Consider the following 19,658-nt stretch of genomic DNA (forward strand, 5'->3'; position numbering starts at 1 on the left):
TCACACTTGGGTTCTCATCCTGGCTCCATCAGGAGCAGGCAGGGAAGGCAGAGTAACCGAAAGCCCAAACCTCTTCCAGCTCTAAAATGTCATGAGTCCTGGGTGTGTATCTTACAGGTTGGGTCGCCGAAGGAAAACCATGAAGCTTTGTCGAGAGCTCTCCGATTTGGTTGTGTACACAAACTCTGTGGCAGCCCAGGACATTGTGGATGATGGTAAGGGCTGAGTGCTTCTTCTGGCTAAACATTCTTGACCTTCCTTTGTCAATTATTAATTAGTCATTTGTCAGTCTGATCATTGGCACACATTTTGGAATTGTGCAGAGTCCAGGAAACTGATGGCTGGCATAACACTTAGCTCCCCTGGAGGGATTTATTGATTACTTTGGTTGCCTAATTGGCTAGAGAAATTTTCCCACAGGGCAAAGGAGGACCTTGTTATTATTAAAAAGACAAATGTATCAGAGCAAGGTCTTCCCAGTGTTTGAGCTCTGGAGACTTGACCTGGTTTGGGGGCCGGATAGCAGATGGCCATTCCAAGTACGAATGGCCTGAAGAAAGAAGAAATTAATTGGCTAAAATAACATCTTAAAATGCCCCATGTTTTCTCATTGAAAATTTTGACCTTGGTGAAAACAATTTAATCCATAGATTGAAATCTTAACAGAAAGAACAGAAATTTCAGAAGCCTTGACTCTTTCACAGTTGTTCACCCATCAGTTGCCATATACGGAGTTGAGAAATTCTAGTCACGATTATTCTGACCCTGACTTTCCTGTTTGCTGCTCTTTCTCTTTATCCTCTTCCCTCTTCATCTATATTTTGTTCAGTTACTGAATATTTATGAAAATAAACCACAGTCAGGTGGGTTTAAGTATAATTTTAATTTTAGCGGAAGCGAAATATAAATCAGAGCCTCCCATTTTCTCGTGTCTCAATGGAGGGAAGACATCGTGCTGAATCTTACGTCCTTACAGACCTCCACGATTCTTCCCTCTGATCTCTTTTTTCCCCTATTTCTTTCTCTGCCTCCTCAGATTTTTCTTTCCTTTGGTGTTGATTTTTTCTTTAAATGGTGACAATTTAAAAAAAATATAAATTAATTTCACATGTGAGAACATGAGAACTTGTAGGATTCTCAGCAAATGACTATCATTCTTATCATAACTGCCCAAGAATAAACTCAGAAAGTAGTTTAATGGAGTTAAAGGTATATTTGGTTTATAGAAATATAATTTCTAATACATACTGTAGGAAATCAATCCTATTAGCTTAATGGAAAATAATGTTGAGTACCATTTAGTTCTTGAACTTCAGCTGTTTTGTCTTGTGTGTGTGTGTGTGTGTGTGTGTATATTTTACTTAGCCACAAAATGAGCAATAGATAATGAATGCATGGCTTATCTAATGCAAAGTAACTCAACTCTATTAATATACTAATTGACATGTGCATAATTAGCTAGGTCATCTTATTGATAATGTTGTGCATAATTTATGTGGAGAGACAGAGAAAACAGTGGCACTGATTATTTCATCTGAATGCGGTTTGTCAAAAAGACTATTTTCTCCTATCATGTTCAAAGTATCCCTCATCCAAATCTATAAAAAAAAGGTCATTTTTAGTACGCTTGAAACATGTAAACTATGCTAATAAGTTATGACAGTAAGATGTATATGGTAAGGAAAGAGACTATATGAGGGAAATCATTGGATTAAAAACTGTAATTCTCTAATTTCTTTGCTCCCACTGTTCCACGTTCCAGCTCTAGAGTGTAATTGCTAGTCATTTGTCCTGTGATTAATACCTAAGGGTGCCCAACCCTGAGGACCACAGGGGCCCTGGGAGACTGTGTGTGCGAATAAACATGCACAATCTGGATACAATCCAGGTCCCGTTGGCCCAGCAAGGCTGTAATTGAACTCCTTGATTTCATGGGCCATGCCCCTCAGTCTGGGTTCAGACCCCCTCAACTTATCAGAGTCCACATTGGAATGAGAATGAGAATCTGGGCATGTTTGGATCTTTATCTAGGCTGGTCTCTTCCAACAGGTCCAGGTGAAATTTGGGTGGTCATTCGAGGGTGGAGTATGGATGGCTGGTGAAGGGGTTGGAGTGGTGGGGCACTATAGATGTAGAGCAAAAGATAGTGCTGGGGGAAAAGGGTAGGATATTAAATATTTGGAGGCTTTCTCCATCATGACCCTGTAATTTGTAGCTTCCTTGGTCCTGAATTAACCCTTTCTAGTGATGCTCCAAGCAGAAACTTTAATATAGGCTTCCTGTTCTTTTATCTTCCTTTATTTTTCCATTATAAACCTGGCTAGGTGGATAACTGTTCCTGTTTCTGAAACTTTTATTTCTTTATAATGTTCTTTTTCCATTATTATTCCTTTCTCCCAAATAGGTTTTGACTGATTTCATTACTCTATTCAAATTAATTAAAAAACCCAATTTCCTGTTTCGGAATTGGCCTTTTCCCTTTATTTTCTTGAACTCTGAATGCTATCAATTTATTTCATGTGTGTGCTTTTCAGATGAATGCCTTCAGGGAATGTCTCCCTTTTATCAGGATTGAGTTTCATAGTTTTATTTATCCACAGATGTCTTGATCTTTGACAAAGATAGTCTTTTTGAATCACACCCTAGAAAATAATTTCCCTGTCTGCCCCCTCCATACTAGCCAGATAGATGTGAATTAGTGAGATGATGGAATTCTTGGGGGAACACGGGACCCAGAAGTAGGCAGTTATCTGAGCAAGATGAGCAGCTCTGATCTGGAATGGCGAAGAGTCCCAAGAGTGGAATTTTATAGATCTTTCTTGCTCAGGCGCTGTGCCTGCTCTGGGTGAATTCACTCTCTTGCTCTGCTTCTTACTGTAATTGGACATCGTTATAAGGTCTTTTGTGAGTGATGTTTTCTTTGCTACAGTTCTCACTTTTCTGTTTTCTTTATTAAAAATCGCCAGGAACCACAGGAAATGTGTTATCATTCAGCGAAACAAGAGCACATCAGGTGGTTCAGCAGAAATCAGAGCAGTTCATGATTTATAACCAAAAGCAGCTCACGAGGATTTATCCCTCCGCCTACCGCATCGATTCCAGTAACTTCAACCCGCTGCCCTACTGGAACGCAGGTTGCCAGCTAGGTGTGTATGCCTCAGCAGGGAGCTGTTCTCTTTGTGTCTTGACTCTATGAGGCCGTCTTGCCTAATTCTCTTCAACTTTGAACTTGCACAGTGGCGCTGAACTACCAGTCTGAAGGGCGAATGATGCAGTTAAATCGAGCCAAATTCAAGACAAATGGCAATTGCGGCTACGTCCTCAAACCCCAGCAGATGTGCAAAGGTGTGTGTTAATTTTATGGTCGTATCTCTGAATGCAAGAGACCTCTGTTGAAGGCGCTCTCTGGAAAATGTGATGCCCCAGGGTTTTGCAACATGATTTTTAAAAAAGAGATACATTAAGGTATCGGAATGTAAATAAAGAACTCATCACCACTGTTTAATATTTGGGTAGCATGATGTTTAGCGTGTTCTCTTGTGACGTCATGCACTTAAAGAGGGACATGGGTAATAGCAGTGGATTGTCACCTGAAATCCAGTGGTCCAGCGTGATATTCGCTGGGCATTACTTACAAATTGAATGCTTTCAGAAACTCTCCAAGGGAGTATGAGTCTGAGACCAGCCGGCAGAGTGATAATGCCACCTGAAATAATTTTATCACGCCCTTTTAGTCAGTTTATTCCAATTGCTAACAACAAAAAAGACAATGCTGTGTTGGGATCCAAAAACACTTCCTTTGGGTTCTGCTCATTGAAATTTTTTTAAAGTTTTCAATTTGGATTTTTAAACAGTTCAGGTAAAGAAAAGCTGTTGACATGTGTCTTCAGAATGTTAATGCTTTGCATGTTTTCTTGCTCTGCTGTTTACTTAATTTCAGGTCTTTTTTTCTGCTTGTTATATTCCCTCTATACTTGAGATAGTTTAGGTTAGAAAATTATGTGAATCTAACATAACCACTCTCCTTCTCTGTCTACTGTGGCATTCAAATAGAATCTTCCTCTTCCCCCCTGCCACGGTTGATAATTGCATCCCAGACACTTGCTTTAAATTGGCCCTTTCCTCTGGCCTTTGGGAGCATGCATTCTAACAAAAAACATAGCTATAGAAATGCCAGCTGGCATTGCCTTCAGGCAAAAGCTGCACTGTTACGTGATGATTTCTTTGCTTTAAGAAAACGGTAGTTATTCAGCATTTATTGTTTCTTTGTCCTTCAAGCTTAAGCTCTGTGTGTGTGTGTGTGTGTGTGTGTGTGTGTATGTTTGTGTTTTCCCCTGTGACTGACCTTTGATTTTAACCTCTGCTTTATTTGGCTTAGGTACTTTCAACCCTTTCTCTGGTGATCCACTTCCTGCCAACCCCAAAAAGCAGCTCATCCTGAAAGTGATCAGTGGACAACAGCTCCCCAAACCTCCAGACTCTATGTTTGGAGACCGAGGCGAGGTAAACTGTGTATGACCAAGTGGTTAATTATGTGATTATTTGACTGTGTTTGCATTTCATCTGAAATGTCTTGAGTGTTCTGTGTATGTGTTTGTGTATGTGTGTGTGTGTCTGTAAATGAGCACTGCCCTCAGCTCCTCAGATACTGACTGACTTGCTGGCAGAGCACACACAGTTCCTTCTGGAGTGCAGTGCATCACCTATTTGCGAGGCATGAGTGCACACAATTGCAGACTGACACTGACAGTGCCAAATTGAGGTGCAAGGAACAATTTTGTTATTAATAGAAACATTGCTTAAGAGAACATCTTAACCTCCTGTCCTCATTTCTCCTCCACCGTGACCCTCATCTCTGCTGCACATCAGCCACCTGCTCCCTGGCCACGCGCTGACTCTTCCCTTGCTGCACCTCGGAAGCATGATTTTCAAATGTCTGCCGCCGCCGAGACCGCAGCCTTCTGTCTGTCCAGAACTTTAATTCCATTATTCCTGTTAACAGCTGCTCTTGGCCTTTGGTTTCTCCCGCCTGCCATCCCCATCTCTGTTCATGTCCTTCTTGGGAGTGGTCCCATCACTTCAGGCTCTTTGCCTCTCCCGCTTGTTAAACTGTCCTTTCTGGACCTTGAGTGTCAGTGGGGAAACCATGCAGCTCTGCAGGATGCCACCATAAACTCTTTGTCTCAAGTCTCAACTGACCTGCTCATGGTCCTACACTGCCATCCCAGCTCCATCTTGTCAGCCCTCTGTCCTGTTCTCCAAACTGGGGACTGTCAACCTCCTCTCTCCTCAAACATTTCTTCTCATCACTTTCTCGTCTTCAACAGACAGCACCGTGTCCCACTCCTCAGAAAGTAGGGGCTTCAGGTGGGACCATGTCACCCATCTCCATTGCCTCCAGCCTAACCCGAGCCACCATCATCTGTTGTCAGTTCTGCTGCAGTCACCTCCCTGCTCACTGGTCCCCCTGCGTCTGCTCTGTTCTCTCAGCAGCAAGAATAATTACCTTTACGTGACAATGAATATATGTACGTTCATGTATAACTGAAAAATTGTGCTCTACACTGGAATTTGACACAACATTGTAAAATGACTGTAACTCAATAAAAAAAGTGTTTAAAGAAAAAAGAATAATTACCTTGACAGTATCAGAAAGCTTATCCTAACTTCTCTTCTTTCCATTTTTCTTTTCAGTATTGTCTGCAGAAAGGCTCACTTTCTGAACTTTTTATTTCGAAAAATTTCAAACCTCAGAAAAGTTGCAGGAATAATAAAATGAACACCATATCTCCAGTACCTAGAGTCACCAGTTAACTTACTACATTTTGTTATATTTGCTTTCTCTCTCTTTCATGTGTATCTGTGTATGTGTAAATATACATACACACACACAAATATACTTACACACATGAGAGGGAGAGATAAGCAGATGTAACAAAATTTAATTACACATGTATATAGATGCATTTGTTTTTCTTTGGAGAGTCACTTGAGAGTAAGTTAACATCATGGCCCTTGATCCTTAAATACTTCAGCATTTATCTCTTTAGAACAAAGATGTTCTGCGTAAACACAATATAGTCATTACATTCATGACATTTAATATTGGTATGATTTTTTTTGCTTTTTTGTTTATTTAAATTTTTTTAACTCTTTTGATACTCAGAACTTAATTCATCTTTTAAAATTTTAAAATTTTTGTTTTTCATACTATTTTGAAAGGTTACTTTTCACTTATTACAAAATACTGGCTATGTTCCCTGTGCTGTGCAATACCTCCTTGAACCTATCTTACACCCAGGAGTTAGTTGGTACAATAATATTATCTAATATAAAATCTATATTCAGTTTTCCCCTACATTAGGTTGTTCCTACATTATTTTTTTTTTTCCTCTTTTTAGATTCAGGATCTAATTAAGGATCACACATTGCTTTTAGTTGTCAATTTCTCTTTGGCCTTTTAAAATGTAGAACAGTTCTCCAGCTTTTATTTGGTTTTCATGATACTGACATTTAAAAAAAATAGCCTTCAATTTGGATTTACCTGATTGCTTACTCATGATTGAGACCAGGGTAAACGTGTTTGGCAGGAATACTGTGTGGGCATTGTGTGTCCTTCTCAGCGCACCGAATCAGAGGCCACGTTATGTCACTTTATCCCGGGATTGGTACCATTCCTTGGATGAGGGAATGTCTTCCAGATGTTTTTCATTGCATATGTATCTATCTTTGTAAATCACAGCCTGTGGGGTTAGAGTAATCTTTTAAATGTATAAGAAGTATCTTTCTTTTGTAACTAAAATAAAAAGGCACCCTCCTTATCTTGGCCTATGAGGTTCTCTGTCTGGAGATTTTAACTTTTTTTTGAGCCATAGAACCCCTTTGGTGTCTGATGAGTCCTTTGGACCCCTTCTCAAAATAATGTTTTTAAATACACACAGTAAAATAGATAGGGCTACACAGGAAATCAACTACATTGAAATTCACGTATCAACATATTGAAAACAATTTGTGATGTACGAGGACATGTGTCTACGAATGCAGTAAACAGCAGGATCTAGAGACGGGTCTAGTGACTATTAGGATTTTGAAGTTTGGATGAGTATAGGCGATACATGGAGATTTCTCCAGCGATCATAGTGTGGCCTGGAAGCGTCTGTGACTTCTGTCCGACACAGGATCATAGCACTAATATTTACTGTTTGTGCTGTAGTCAGAGGCTAATAAAAATACAGTTTTTTCCCCTATCTGGGAACTCTGAATTCTCAGCCTGTGATCTCTCACATTGTTCATATTCTGATGAAATAAGATTTTCTTCTTGCTCCTAATCAGAAAATTGATTGTCATCTTTAGTTTTCCCCTTTTCTCTACTCTCCCCATCTCCTCACTTATCATCTCCTGGACATTCTGTCTCCCGTATCTCTTCCCAGTCTTGCTTCACCACCCTGTTGCATCCTTCTAGCCCATAGTCTAGGTTACCGTCTGGTGAAGCAGACACTGCTACCTCAGGTTTACAGATGAGACACCTGAAGCACAGGGTTACACCACCTGCCCCAGTCCAGCACAGGAGCCAAGTGTTGAAGCAGCAAGTTATTCTTCAAGCCTGTGACATCCTAACTTCCTTTTAAATTAAGCCTCTTAAATTCCTTAAGAACAGAATTCATATTTGTTATTGCCCCCCAAAATCCAAGATCCCCAATGGCAACAGTTTTACCATGGGGTTCTATGCTAAGGAAAGACTTTTAGCTTAAAAGAATTAGCTGAAAATGAGTATAATTTAACTGTGGTTTACTTAGTAAACAAAAAAAAATGTGTATCCTCCTGTCTCAAAATGTTTTTCCATCATACCTCTGGCTCTTATTCCCTGAAGCTCCCCCTGAAACTGTCTTCTCCTTACTTTCCAAGCTTCTGAAAATGTTTTCCCGGACTTCATGACTCTCTTTTCTGGGTACTTTAGGAGGTTATTCCTTCATTGCACATTATCCAGAACTGGCGCGGTGAAGGAACGCTGACAGATGACCAACAAAGTGGGACCCCTCCCCTTAGACTAGAGGGGATGCGGGGTAGGCAGGAGGTCGGCAGGGGGAGAGGAGCCAAACACATTTTTTCTTTAGATTACTTTTTAATCTTTTAATTTTTAAATACTTTGAAATTTACATCATAGTACACAATTGATTTAACCACATTAAAGTGCGCAAATCAAATGTGAATGATGTGATTAATTATTTTGTAACCCAGAGCAAGACAGAACATATCCAGAACCCCCAGAAGGCTTCCATCTGCCCTCCTAGTCGATACCTACTCCTAACCCCCCACCCTCTTTGAAAACCAGCCCCTGTCATGATAGATTAATTCAATCTGTGCTCAAACTTCCTCTAAATGGACTCTGACAGTATGTACTCTTTCTGTGTCTGGCTTGTTCAACATCATGTCTGTGCAGCAGAACTTTGTTACTTCTTCATTGTTGTGTAGTACTCATTAAATAAATATTCCAAAATTTATCCGTCCTACTCTTGATAGACATTTAGGTTGTTTCAGTGTGTGACTATTATGAATTCACCTCCTCTGAGCATTTGTGCACAGACAGAAGCTCTCATTTCCGCTGGATATATACCCTGAACTAGAGTTGTAAGTTCGTCAGGGGACGTTTATATAGCATTAGTAGACATTGGCAAATAAAAATGTATTCTTTTTTTCTGTCTCATCTATCTGAACCTGTTGTACCTAGTACAATTTCTCTTTCTTAGTAAGCACCTAATTAAATGGGTTGCAGTTGATATGTGGACATTTTGGCCAATACTTTAAAATTAACATGGGCAGAGACGTATCAGTTGTAGTAATATTCTCTCTTTATTCATATAGATCATTGATCCTTTTGTTGAAGTTGAAATTATCGGATTGCCAGTAGATTGTTGTAAAGATCAGACTCGTGTGGTAGATGACAATGGTAAGATTATAATCTGTGTTCCCTTTTAATAAGGATGCTCTAGAAATAAAATCTGCACTGAAAAAAGGTGTCTACACGGGAGAGAAACAAATCTCTAAAATCTGTAGCTGCCATTTGAGTTTTGTTAAGATTTTCGACACATCACCCTAAGTAAATGTGGAATTGATGCATTGTACATTTTGATGGATGTTGTAATCTAGCCTCTCAAGACTTTTGCTTTTGAAGCAAATATTTTTTTCCAGTGAAATGAATGGGTAATATTTACACACCTGGGTTAAGGATTCATGCAGGAAATGACTCTCGTTATATTTTTATGTTGTTTTCATGACACGAGTAGCCTCAGAGTTCTCATTTGTGAAGCCCACATCCTGATGAGCTCTCATCCTCTCTGAGCGTGCAGAGCTCTAAAGGCGAGTGCGGCATGCTCTGGCAAGTTTGCTTCTTGATGACATACTTGTGGTGGATGGGCGCGTTCTCCTTGTGTTTTGGCCGTAATGTAAAGAAAGCTTTCTTTACTCAAGCCTCGTGTTTTTCTCTTAGTAATCTTCTAAAGTTGTATGCATTCATACATTTACAAACATTATTTTGCATGCCAGTTTTTCTCAATCCTCTAGTCATTAATACTCTAAAGAAAATCTAAACCATAATCCTCAAAATGTTTGGGAAATTAGAGTTTTTGTAGAGAGAACTTAAGAGGAGTTTAAGGAAAGGAATTTGGGGGTTCAAGAGCACAAACCTATTACTTAGGAAATAACATACTTAAAGTGAGCAAACTTCCCATACTGTATATTCCGGCCAATGCTCAATAATTTTTTTCTTTTTGGTCTTAGAGGTAATTGAGATGCCATCATTAACCCAACAAAAAGTATCTCTTCTCTTATTCAGGAGGGACATCTCAATGATTTTCAGTCCGGAATTCATTAGCTGAGACATTTAATAGGGTTAAGTGGCTGATACCTCTGGAATGCATAGACTTAATGATACTAATTTTCATTTTTAGAAAAGAAAAGCAAGCTTACAGAATACTTGAATTTTTATCAGTTTATATAATTATTTATTCTGAGTTTTATCAAGAAATAAATATATGTTTGCCTTTTAGAATTTGAGTTGGATTATAAACCTTTCCTCTTTATTTTCAATAGCTATGAAGATAGATCACCTTTTGTGTATTAAGGTCTTGCTTCATGAGAAGCCACTGGAAATCAATAGTGCCTGGTCTCATTTGGCTCGGTCACTAGTTGTATGACACTAGGCACAGTATTTTCTCTGAACATCAATTTTCTCAACTATAAAGCAAAAATTATATTTCCTACTTTTAAAAACTGAGCATGAGTTACCTGTGTAATTTTTAAAAGTTATATATTTTTGAAAGTCAGTAATATATATATTAATTAGAAAAAAAAAAAAAAAACTCCTGCCCTGCCACCCTTAGAGGATTGCCATAAGCATTAGATAGGATGTTCTATGTACAATAGCACTGAAACCTTACAAAACACTTGCTGGTGGTCATTGCAGCAGCAGGATCTTGGGTGGGTGAGAAGCATCACTCTATTTGGGTGGGGTGGGGGTGGGGGAGAGAAATTCTTTGTTTTTGCTAAAACATTATTCTTAGATCACTACTGTAGATAATTTTTTGAGCTTATTGAAACATGCTGAATATTGTCTAAAAGAGCTTCCTCTACAATGCAATTTGGCATTAAAGATTATCAGAATTGATATAACAATTTACAGGCAATTTTCTTCCCAATTATTTTCAAGCAATGGGGTGAATTCCAAGGCTGTATTTCAGTAAGGCATCCCAGGGTGGCTTGGCCGTCTTCACGAGTTTAATAACCATTGTGAGCAATTTTCACTGTCTGTTTTGCAGATGTTACTGCTAAATCATTTTTAGCCAAGCCCTTTGCTTTTCTAATTTTTCTTTTCCTATTTCTCTGAGGCTTTAACCCTATGTGGGAAGAAACGCTGACATTTACAGTACACATGCCAGAAATAGCTTTGGTTCGGTTCCTTGTGTGGGATCACGATCCTATTGGAAGAGACTTTGTTGGGCAAAGAACTGTGACCTTCAGCAGCTTAGTGCCTGGTAAGTATGGGGTGGGGGTGCTTTTCTTTCTAGACTGACCATTTCTTTTTCTTTGGAAGAGTTAAAATCTGATATGTGATATACAGGCTATGTGGCATATATGATGTATAAAACATATGTCCTGTGATAATGAGATTGTTAACATACTTTGTGAAATGTAAAGAACTAAAGTCAGATATTTAATTTTGTTGCACCAATGGGAAAGTCAAATGCAAGTTCAACTAAAAGGTAACTACTCTCTCTACTTTTATCAGGCTACCGGCATGTCTATTTGGAAGGACTGACGGAAGCATCAATATTTGTCCACATAACCATCAATGAAATCTATGGAAAGGTGAGAAAGATCACAAGGCTTAAAGCCACATGCGACAATAATATGGTCCTTCACAAAGTTTTCTTTAACTAATTGCATAAAAGGAATGTATAGCTCGACAAGCTGTTCTTTAACAGAAAACTCTAGGGAAACCCAGCCCACTCTGCTCCGTGTGCTCTCCTGCCTCCAGGTCCCCATCCATGCATGCTCCTTTCTCTCTTTAGGGATGTGTACTCATTCCTTCCACCTAGAGGCCCTCTCTGGGCTTAACAGAATTGAGAAAACTATGATGCTCTCAGGTGATCATTTGTTTGACTAAAACGGTAAAGACAGAGTTACATATTTGAATTTTATTTTCATCCTTAAAGAGACCCAGCTGGCTGCAGTGGGAAATGCAGTCTCAAATGTTTGAACTGCCTGTACTAACGTGGGCTGTGATCCCAGCCAGTTCTAGGCAGGATGCATTCGTGTAGTGCCGAGGTATTTAACTGAAAATCTAAAACTCATGAATGGATTTAAAGCCACCTACCGGACTTAAGAGACCAGAAAAGTGTATTGTAGCTCTCTCCTGATGCTGAGTTCTTCATCACAGAACTCACTTGTGGTTTATAAATCAATAGGATGTCCTCTGGCAAGGGGGGACGTGTCCAAGGGGACGTGGCCCCTGGAATCAATTTTTAGGACTAGATGTGATTTGGAGGGACTGTAACTTTGAGGCGGGTTCAGGAATGTCCAATGCTCTTTATCAGAAAGTCTCCATAGCCTGGAGCTTCCCCTCCAGAGGTACATACATTCTCTAGGCCTCACCTTCCGTATCTCTACCTGTGGGGCGGAAATAATACCTACTTCGTAAACAAATATGTTATCCTTAAAAGGCTGCCTGGCACATAGTAAATGCTCAAAAATGTTGGCTAATATTAATATTATTAAGGCTACAATCCAGCTGGTAGGGAGTGAGCCAATTCAGCCTGATATAGGAAGTACATGTTTATCCTTAACATCCCTCAGTTGGGAGAGGTGAGGTGCTAAGGATCCTAATTTCTAAGAGTGATGAAGTTTTATACCATGACTTTCTGTGTTTGGCCCTGGGTTGTTTGTGCTGCTTGTTGGGATCTCCCCTCTGGCCTGAACACACACAAATGTAAATGATTGAAAAGTGATTCTTGAATTTCTAGGAATTCCAAGCTAACTAAGCAGCCTCTCTAGCATTTATCATGCTCGAGGGAAATAATAAAATTCAGAGTTTGTTTAAAACTTGAGCCAGAAATAACATATGAAAAATATAATGTTCTATAGGAATTGTGTGTTCTATTAAATGTCTGCGTGGAAGTTGTACTATTAATTACTTTCAAGATGTGTTTGGGTTGAGATGCATAGACCACAGCGTGGTGGTGGTGAGTCGAGCAATGAATGAACCTATGTCCAAAAATCACCAATAGTGGGAGAAAGAGTTTATAGAACATATGTGGGTTTTTTTCCTTCTGTTTTTACTTGTGCAACCTTCTTGAATGAGCCCAAATTGTGTTTTGTTGTGCTTTTTTTCCCCCCTTGCAGTGGAGCCCTTTAATACTCAACCCCAGTTACACTATATTGCACTTTCTAGGAGCTACAAAGGTAGTCTCAGCATGGTGCTTTGTTCTTGCTGGTGTCTTTCTCTTTGACTGGTCATGGCGGCATGCTCTCACCTTGCTCCATTTTCCTGCTTACCACTTCAAAACATGCCTCTGTTGCTTTAAGACGGCTGAAGTTCATAACAGTCTGCTAACTGTGGACACTTTTCCTACCATCTTGTCATCTTTGGGCAAGAAACTTCCCGGAAATCCTGGTTGTGAACATGGGAGGCTGCCTTCCTCACAAAATCAGGTTGACGAATCGTGCATGACGTTGTGCAAACATGCTGCGAGCACCTGTTTGCTTGGTTTGAATATCCTTCAGTGGCTGTGAGGTTTTGTTTCATATCCATTTTTCACGGAGCTGTCATTCTAAAAGGCAAGCGGTTGAGACAGTGGCATTTGCTTAACTTGTGGTTGGTCCTTTTGTATCTTCAGAACAGACAGCTCCAAGGTCTAAAGGGGCTGTTCAATAAGAACCCCAGGCACTGTTCTTCAGAAAGCAGCTCCCATTACGTTCGGAAGCGATCAATTGGAGATAAGATTCTGCGACGCACAGCTAGTGCTCCAGCCAAAGGAAGGAAAAAGAGCAAAACGGGCTTCCAAGAGATGGTAGAGATAAAGGATTCTGTGTCTGAGGCTGCAAGAGATCAGGACGGTGTCCTGAGAAGGACCACACGGAGTCTGCAAGCGCGCCCTGTGTCCATGCCTGTTGACAGAAGTCTTCTGGGGGCTTTGTCGCTGCCTGTCTCTGAAACAGCAAAAGACACCGAAGGAAACGAGAAAGCTCTGGGTAAGATGTTTGAAGTTTCTCTAAGAATATACCCCTCTAAGCCACATTTTGGTCCCTGATTACCATCATGACATGGTTGACAGTTGGTAGTCAAAGTAAAATATACTGAGAAATCAGTAATTTGTAATGTTAACTTTCAGACCAGATTTTAGCCTTTGGAAGGAAAGTGGTAGAAGAGCTATTTCCTAGTCTCCTAAAACCTCAAAATACCACTGACATCTGAAACTGACAGTGAGGGATAAGGGAAACTGGCAGTGCGAGACCAGGTGTAATGGCGTGGAGCCTACGGGTCTGTGGGGTACAGAAGACGGAGGGAGAGACCTGCAGATACCAGTGGAGATCATGGTTGTCTACGTGGGCACCATTCTTACTGATTGTTCTGAGGTTGTTTAGAATTATATTGACTTTTCTGAAGTTGAATCTAGTTATATTCTTTCCCACCACATAACATGTTTCCACAATTGAAAATGTTGATGGAGAAAGAGGAAAAGCCAGATGTTAAAAGTAAGCCATCTTCTTCACTTGAGAAAGCTTGGCTTCCTCAGGAGGTAACTTATTCAGTGTTTTCCTGTGGCCGCCTTTCCCTGAGCCCTGAATGTTGGCAGGGAAAGAAGCCTGTCTGCAGCTCCTGTCCAGTTGTAACTCCTCAAGCATAGGGACCAGGCGTTACCCATCTTTTCCCCTAACTTGAACATAATGCTTCACTCATATCAAGCACTTGATCACGAGTGATGCCTGCTTTACAGTGTACCAAGGAGCTCTTGCCTTGTGTCTTAACTCCTTCCCCCCACCATATTTTAGTTAATTTGGGTATCAGAACTGTGTCCATTAGATGTCTATGCAACAAATAAGTTTTAATTAAATCAAAATCATCTCAGACAGTAGAACATGATACTTTGTATTTCTTTTAGCAGAATTCTTTCATCATACAATCTAATTTCAATGATCTACTTTCTCACAAAGTCCTGTTGGCTTGTATTGATTTTTATTGTAAGATAGTCTAGGGAAACAAACCAATTTCTGAATGGTTTGTTTGAAGGAGAAAAAGGGAGTTTAGAAGTTTGAAATTTTGCTAACAGCAGTATCAGAGAAGAAATGAAATATGTGCTTTAGAATTTCTTTCAAAACTCCATTTTGGGGAAAAATAAACTATTTTATAAATATATAATTATAAGAAACTCCATTTTGGGGGAAAATGAAGCAATAGAAATTGGTAATAATTAATATAATTAATCCTGTTAATGCCACAATTAAAATGTTAATATCTTTAAGATGAGTTAGAGAGCAATAGTTGGTATTTCCTTCCTCCTCTTAAAAAGGTTACATAAGTTAGTTATTCATCTACATAGTATAATATATTTAATAATACATAAATGAATATATACCTATAAAACTTGTGGTAAATATGGAGCAGTACATAACCATGCAATGATTCAAGTTATCATGTAGAAAAAATGTTAAGTGCAGGAAATTCAGAATACAGATTTCTTTTCATAATCCCATCCCTCTACAAAAGCTTACAGCAGCTATCTCTGAGAACATCATATAGTATTTATATTTTCCCTTAAAACTCTTGGGTTTATCAAATTTTTATGATGAATTTTTTTTAGTTAGGAAAATATTTAATAAGCTAAACATATTCTTCTTGATTTTCGTAACTGAAACATAAAAATATTAAAATAATCTGATTAAGAATACTTGAGCATCTAATATTGTCTTCGCACTACACTAAACATGATGGGGTGCCCCAAGTTACTTTGAATTGTGTATTTTTTTTATAGTTTTCCTTACTGTGCCTGATAGCTTACTGCCTCTTTCAGGGGAGGATGCAAATGAAGGTTTTATTTTAAAACCAAAAAAGGTGATTAATGGAAAATTAGATATTAGCAATGGCATAGAATTGGTGACCAGTTTTTTATTTATACATTTTAAAGTCAACAGATACTGACATTTTAATGGATTTAGTGCACCTTCCAATTTGTTTTAGAAATTAACTGGTTAAATTAAGTCTTTTGCCAACATGTTTTTTAAAGTGATATGATTTGTGTGTTTTTTTAACTAATACGTGTATAACTTTGAAAGCTTACAGTATCTTGCTTACAGGTACCACAATCCTTTGTTTAACAGAGCTGTCTTGTTCTGTTTTTATTGCCATGCTTCTGTGTAGTACAAATCTGAATAGGAAACAACATAAGGTAATCTTCACTGTAAAAATATGGCAACTCATTGACATTTTTTTGACAATGGATATTACATCCTTAGCTGATGTAATAGCTATTCAAAGGGAAGGTTCAGTGAAATTACTATATATTTTACCATTTATCCATCACACAGACACTTTGTTGCAAATCTACACAATCCATAATTATATTTTGTCACGATGTAACAAATTTACATTCTTCATTTGTCTGTCTGAAGACAAACGTGAGTGTTGGCAGGTCCTACGTAAAATGCTGCATGTCACTTAAAATGTTGTTTGTTTTATTCAGCAGAAGATAAGGATGGCAGAAGAGATGGGAAGGCAAGTATCAACAACCAACATTTTCCAAATTTCAACAAAAAGTCATCCTCTTCTTCCAGCGCTCTCCTCCTTAAAGACATCAACCAAGGGGAATCTGCCATTTCTGCTGCCAACTTATCAGTCACAGAACAGTTGGTACCAGGTCCTAAGAGCGGGAGAACCAAGTCACATGTGTCAAGTGATTGTGAGAAACACCAGTACCCCAACAAATCTCTCTCCCCAAGGCAACATTTGGCTCGTGATCCTGTAATGGGCCTAACACAGGATCTGGGTGTTATGAAAACCAAGGAAAATGGGAATTCTAGGGACTCTGTGGTAGGGCAAAGTGCACTGTCAGGGAGCATCCTTTCTCAAAGCAACCTGGAGATTAAGAAGCTGGGAGGTAACTGGGACAAGGGCAGAGCTGCCACATCTTTTTCTTTGTCAGATGTCTCTACACTTTGTTCTGACATACCTGATTTGCATTCCACCACGATTCTGCAGGAGAGTGAAATTTCCCATCTGATTGACAACGTCACTTTAACAAATGAGAATGAGCCTGGCAGTTCCATCTCAGCACTGATTGGCCAGCTTGATGAGACTAGCGACCAGGCCAACCTCACAGTTGTTTCTCATCTTCAGAGCACCAGTGTGGTGTTGGGCCATCCTCCCTTGCCCACCATGGACCTCAAAATGCCCTTCAAGCATGGCTTTTCCAGTGGAAAACCCGAGTCATCCTTTTTGTGCTCATCTCCTGAGCGGATTGCATTCTCGGGGCCCAAGACCTCTGAATGCACAACACACACAGTTGTTGGTGAAAATATCTACACTCCTGTCTCTAAAACCAAACCAGATGATGACCTTCCTGGGAAGGCCAAGACGGGGGCCGTGGAGAATTACCTGCCTCGGTCCTCTAATACTTCTCACTCCTGGTTACCGAAAAGTCCCACCAATGGAAAAGACTGGGAAATACTGAAGAACCGCAGCCCTGCCACTTCCACTGACTTAACACTGGAAGATGTAATAGCAGATCCTACTCTCTGTTTAAATTCTGGGGAGAGCAGTCTCGTGGAAGTGGATGGAGACTCAGAAAATCTGTCTGTAACAACCTATGACTATAGGAGAGAGGGCACAAGTCACCTTGCTTCTCCTTTAAAGCTGAAGTCCAGTCAGGATGCAGTGGAACATTTCCAAAGAGGCTTGAGAAATGGCTACTGTAAAGAGACTCTCCACCCTTCTGTTTCTGAAATATTCAACAATATTCAAGATGTCAAAAGTCAAAATACTTATCAACTAGCCTATCAGGGTGCTGGTTTTATGCATAACCATTTCTCAAATTCAGATGCAAAAATGAACCAGACCTCTGGGCCTCTGTCTAGTGTTCAAGACCTGCATGCCCCTGCCCCTGAGAAGTCCCCACACCCTCCTCTGCCTGCTCTGAAGCTGCCCAGTCCTTGCAAATCCAAAAGTCTGGGGGACTTAACATCGGAGGACATCGCCTGCAATTTTGAGAGCAAGTACCAGTGTATTAGTAAGAGTTTCGTTACCACTGGCATCAGAGACAAGAAGGGTGTGACTGTGAGAACAAAGTCGTTAGAGCCTATGGATGCCCTGACCGAGCAGCTGCGGAAGCTCGTGTCCTTTGACCAGGAAGAAGGCTGCCAAGTGCTGTTTCCCAAGCAGGATGCCAGTCAGTTCCCCAGGGCGCTGGTCAGGAAGTTGTCATCGAGGAGTCAGAGCCGAGTGCGCAATATTGCCAGTCGTGCCAAGGAAAAGCAGGAAGCCAACAAGCAGAAAAGTGTGACCCCCGGCACTGTGGGAGGAGTGGTCCTCCGAAGCAAACCCTCGGCGCCGGCGCCCGCCGGGAACCGGCACTCCACCGGCTCGTACATCGCGGGCTACCTGCGGAGCGCCAAAGGCGGCGGCGTGGAGGGCCGCGGCATCCCCGAGGGCGCGTGCGCAGCCCTGCGCGCCCGCCACGCCGACCAGTTTTGTTCCGATCATTCCGTTTTGCAGACGGAGCCGAGCAGCGATGATAAGCCGGAAATTTATTTTCTCTTGAGACTGTGAATTACATAAAGCTGCGTTTTCAATGTTTACAAGGTATTCCATTGTAGAATGTCTTTTTTCAGTTTTCAGTAAATATGGTCCCTGGCTTCGAATTGATTTTAAAATGTATTTTTAAACTTGCATTTCCGTCTCCCTTTGACTCCATGTGTTCTTGTTTATGCGTTCGTATATAGATTCGGGTGATGATTCCCGTGCACCTATGATCCTTCCCCCCTGAGGTGTAAACTCTCTTGGTATGGTTTACGTGCATGCCTTAGATGTGAAACTTCGCAGCTGCTTGAGTTCTAACGTCTGTATGTTTCACTCAGATGCTCTTTACTCTGTGTCCTGAGATCACAGTCACACATGTAGTCATTTTCACTCTCTGACTATTGAGTTAGGAGATTTTTACAAAGGACAAAGGGATGAATTCTTTATTTTAAAGCCATTGTCTTCGTTCCTGATTTCCCTTCTTTACTGAGAAGCCCAGATGCATTTTTATAACTCAGTAATAAAAGCTTAAAAGTTACCTTAAAAGAAGATTAAAATAGTTACCTTCCCTTTCAAGATTTCTCTACCCCACCTAGAAGAATTCAAGGGAGGTGGGTAGGTACACCCCCAGCACCCTCTCATTTTAGAGTAGGCAGTGAGGGTATATGAGGAATAGCACAAACTTTTGTATATAAGGACAACATTGTTTGTTTTACCTAAATTTTGTTACATATTTTTGCTAATGGCTTTGTATGTAACAAGAACACAGTTGCCAAGCCGTTTGTTGTACTTTTGAATTTTCTGATTAAATGACAGACTGCAAATAATGGCTTTTAGAATGAGGGGCTTCCTGGAGATGCTAACAATAACAGTAGCACAAATTGAAAACTTCCCAAAGCTTTCAAGAAAGAAAAAATATTTTCTCATAATAAAACCCAAGTGAATAGATAATTAGAAGAAATCTTTTCCCTTCAGGGAGCCACGTAACTATATTTTAGTACCAGCATACATTATTTTCACTGTGAATCCATTTTTTATTGCATGTTTAGATGTCCCTCTTTGCTTTTTTGTAACATACCTGCAATGATGTTCTTCTTGGAATTCATGGAAATATAATTAAAGGAGATTTTTAAACACTTGGTGAATTTTTTATTTTTTCAATTGAAGCTCATATGATGACTGTTGAGTAAGGAACCCAGAGTGCTCTGAGATATTTGCCTTTTCGTCTCTTTGCAGCAGGAGATACTGCTTCCACAGGAGAGTTTTAAGCAGCATTTTATGTCTTTGAGTGTTCTCACTGTGCTTTAAAGACCATATTTGTACGGTGACTTGAAAAGAAATCAAATGCAATGAGTTTATTTGCATTTGGTGT

The 19,658-nt window shown here is 40.0% G+C and overlaps 1 protein-coding gene across 2 annotated transcripts in view; it reads left to right on the top strand.

Annotated features, from left to right (window-relative positions):
- LOC105066711 (1-phosphatidylinositol 4,5-bisphosphate phosphodiesterase eta-1) overlaps positions 1–19,420 on the top strand; it is a 76,720-nt gene extending 57,300 nt beyond the window's left edge. Inside the window, exons 11-19 of one of the 2 annotated variants that reach the window (XM_045514499.2) lie at positions 118–215; positions 2,967–3,146; positions 3,238–3,345; positions 4,379–4,503; positions 8,863–8,947; positions 10,884–11,030; positions 11,285–11,364; positions 13,392–13,746; positions 16,236–19,420. In XM_045514499.2, the coding sequence (XP_045370455.2) occupies positions 118–215; positions 2,967–3,146; positions 3,238–3,345; positions 4,379–4,503; positions 8,863–8,947; positions 10,884–11,030; positions 11,285–11,364; positions 13,392–13,746; positions 16,236–18,316 (3,259 nt within the window). In that variant the 3' untranslated portion in view covers positions 18,317–19,420. The remainder of the gene's footprint in view (positions 1–117; positions 216–2,966; positions 3,147–3,237; positions 3,346–4,378; positions 4,504–8,862; positions 8,948–10,883; positions 11,031–11,284; positions 11,365–13,391; positions 13,747–16,235) is intronic. The other variant, XM_045514500.2, reaches the window with a different exon arrangement.
- Positions 19,421–19,658: the final 238 nt, after the last annotated feature.

Source organism: Camelus bactrianus, chromosome 1 (genome assembly GCF_048773025.1).
Source record: "Camelus bactrianus isolate YW-2024 breed Bactrian camel chromosome 1, ASM4877302v1, whole genome shotgun sequence".
NCBI lineage: Eukaryota > Metazoa > Chordata > Mammalia > Artiodactyla > Camelidae > Camelus > Camelus bactrianus.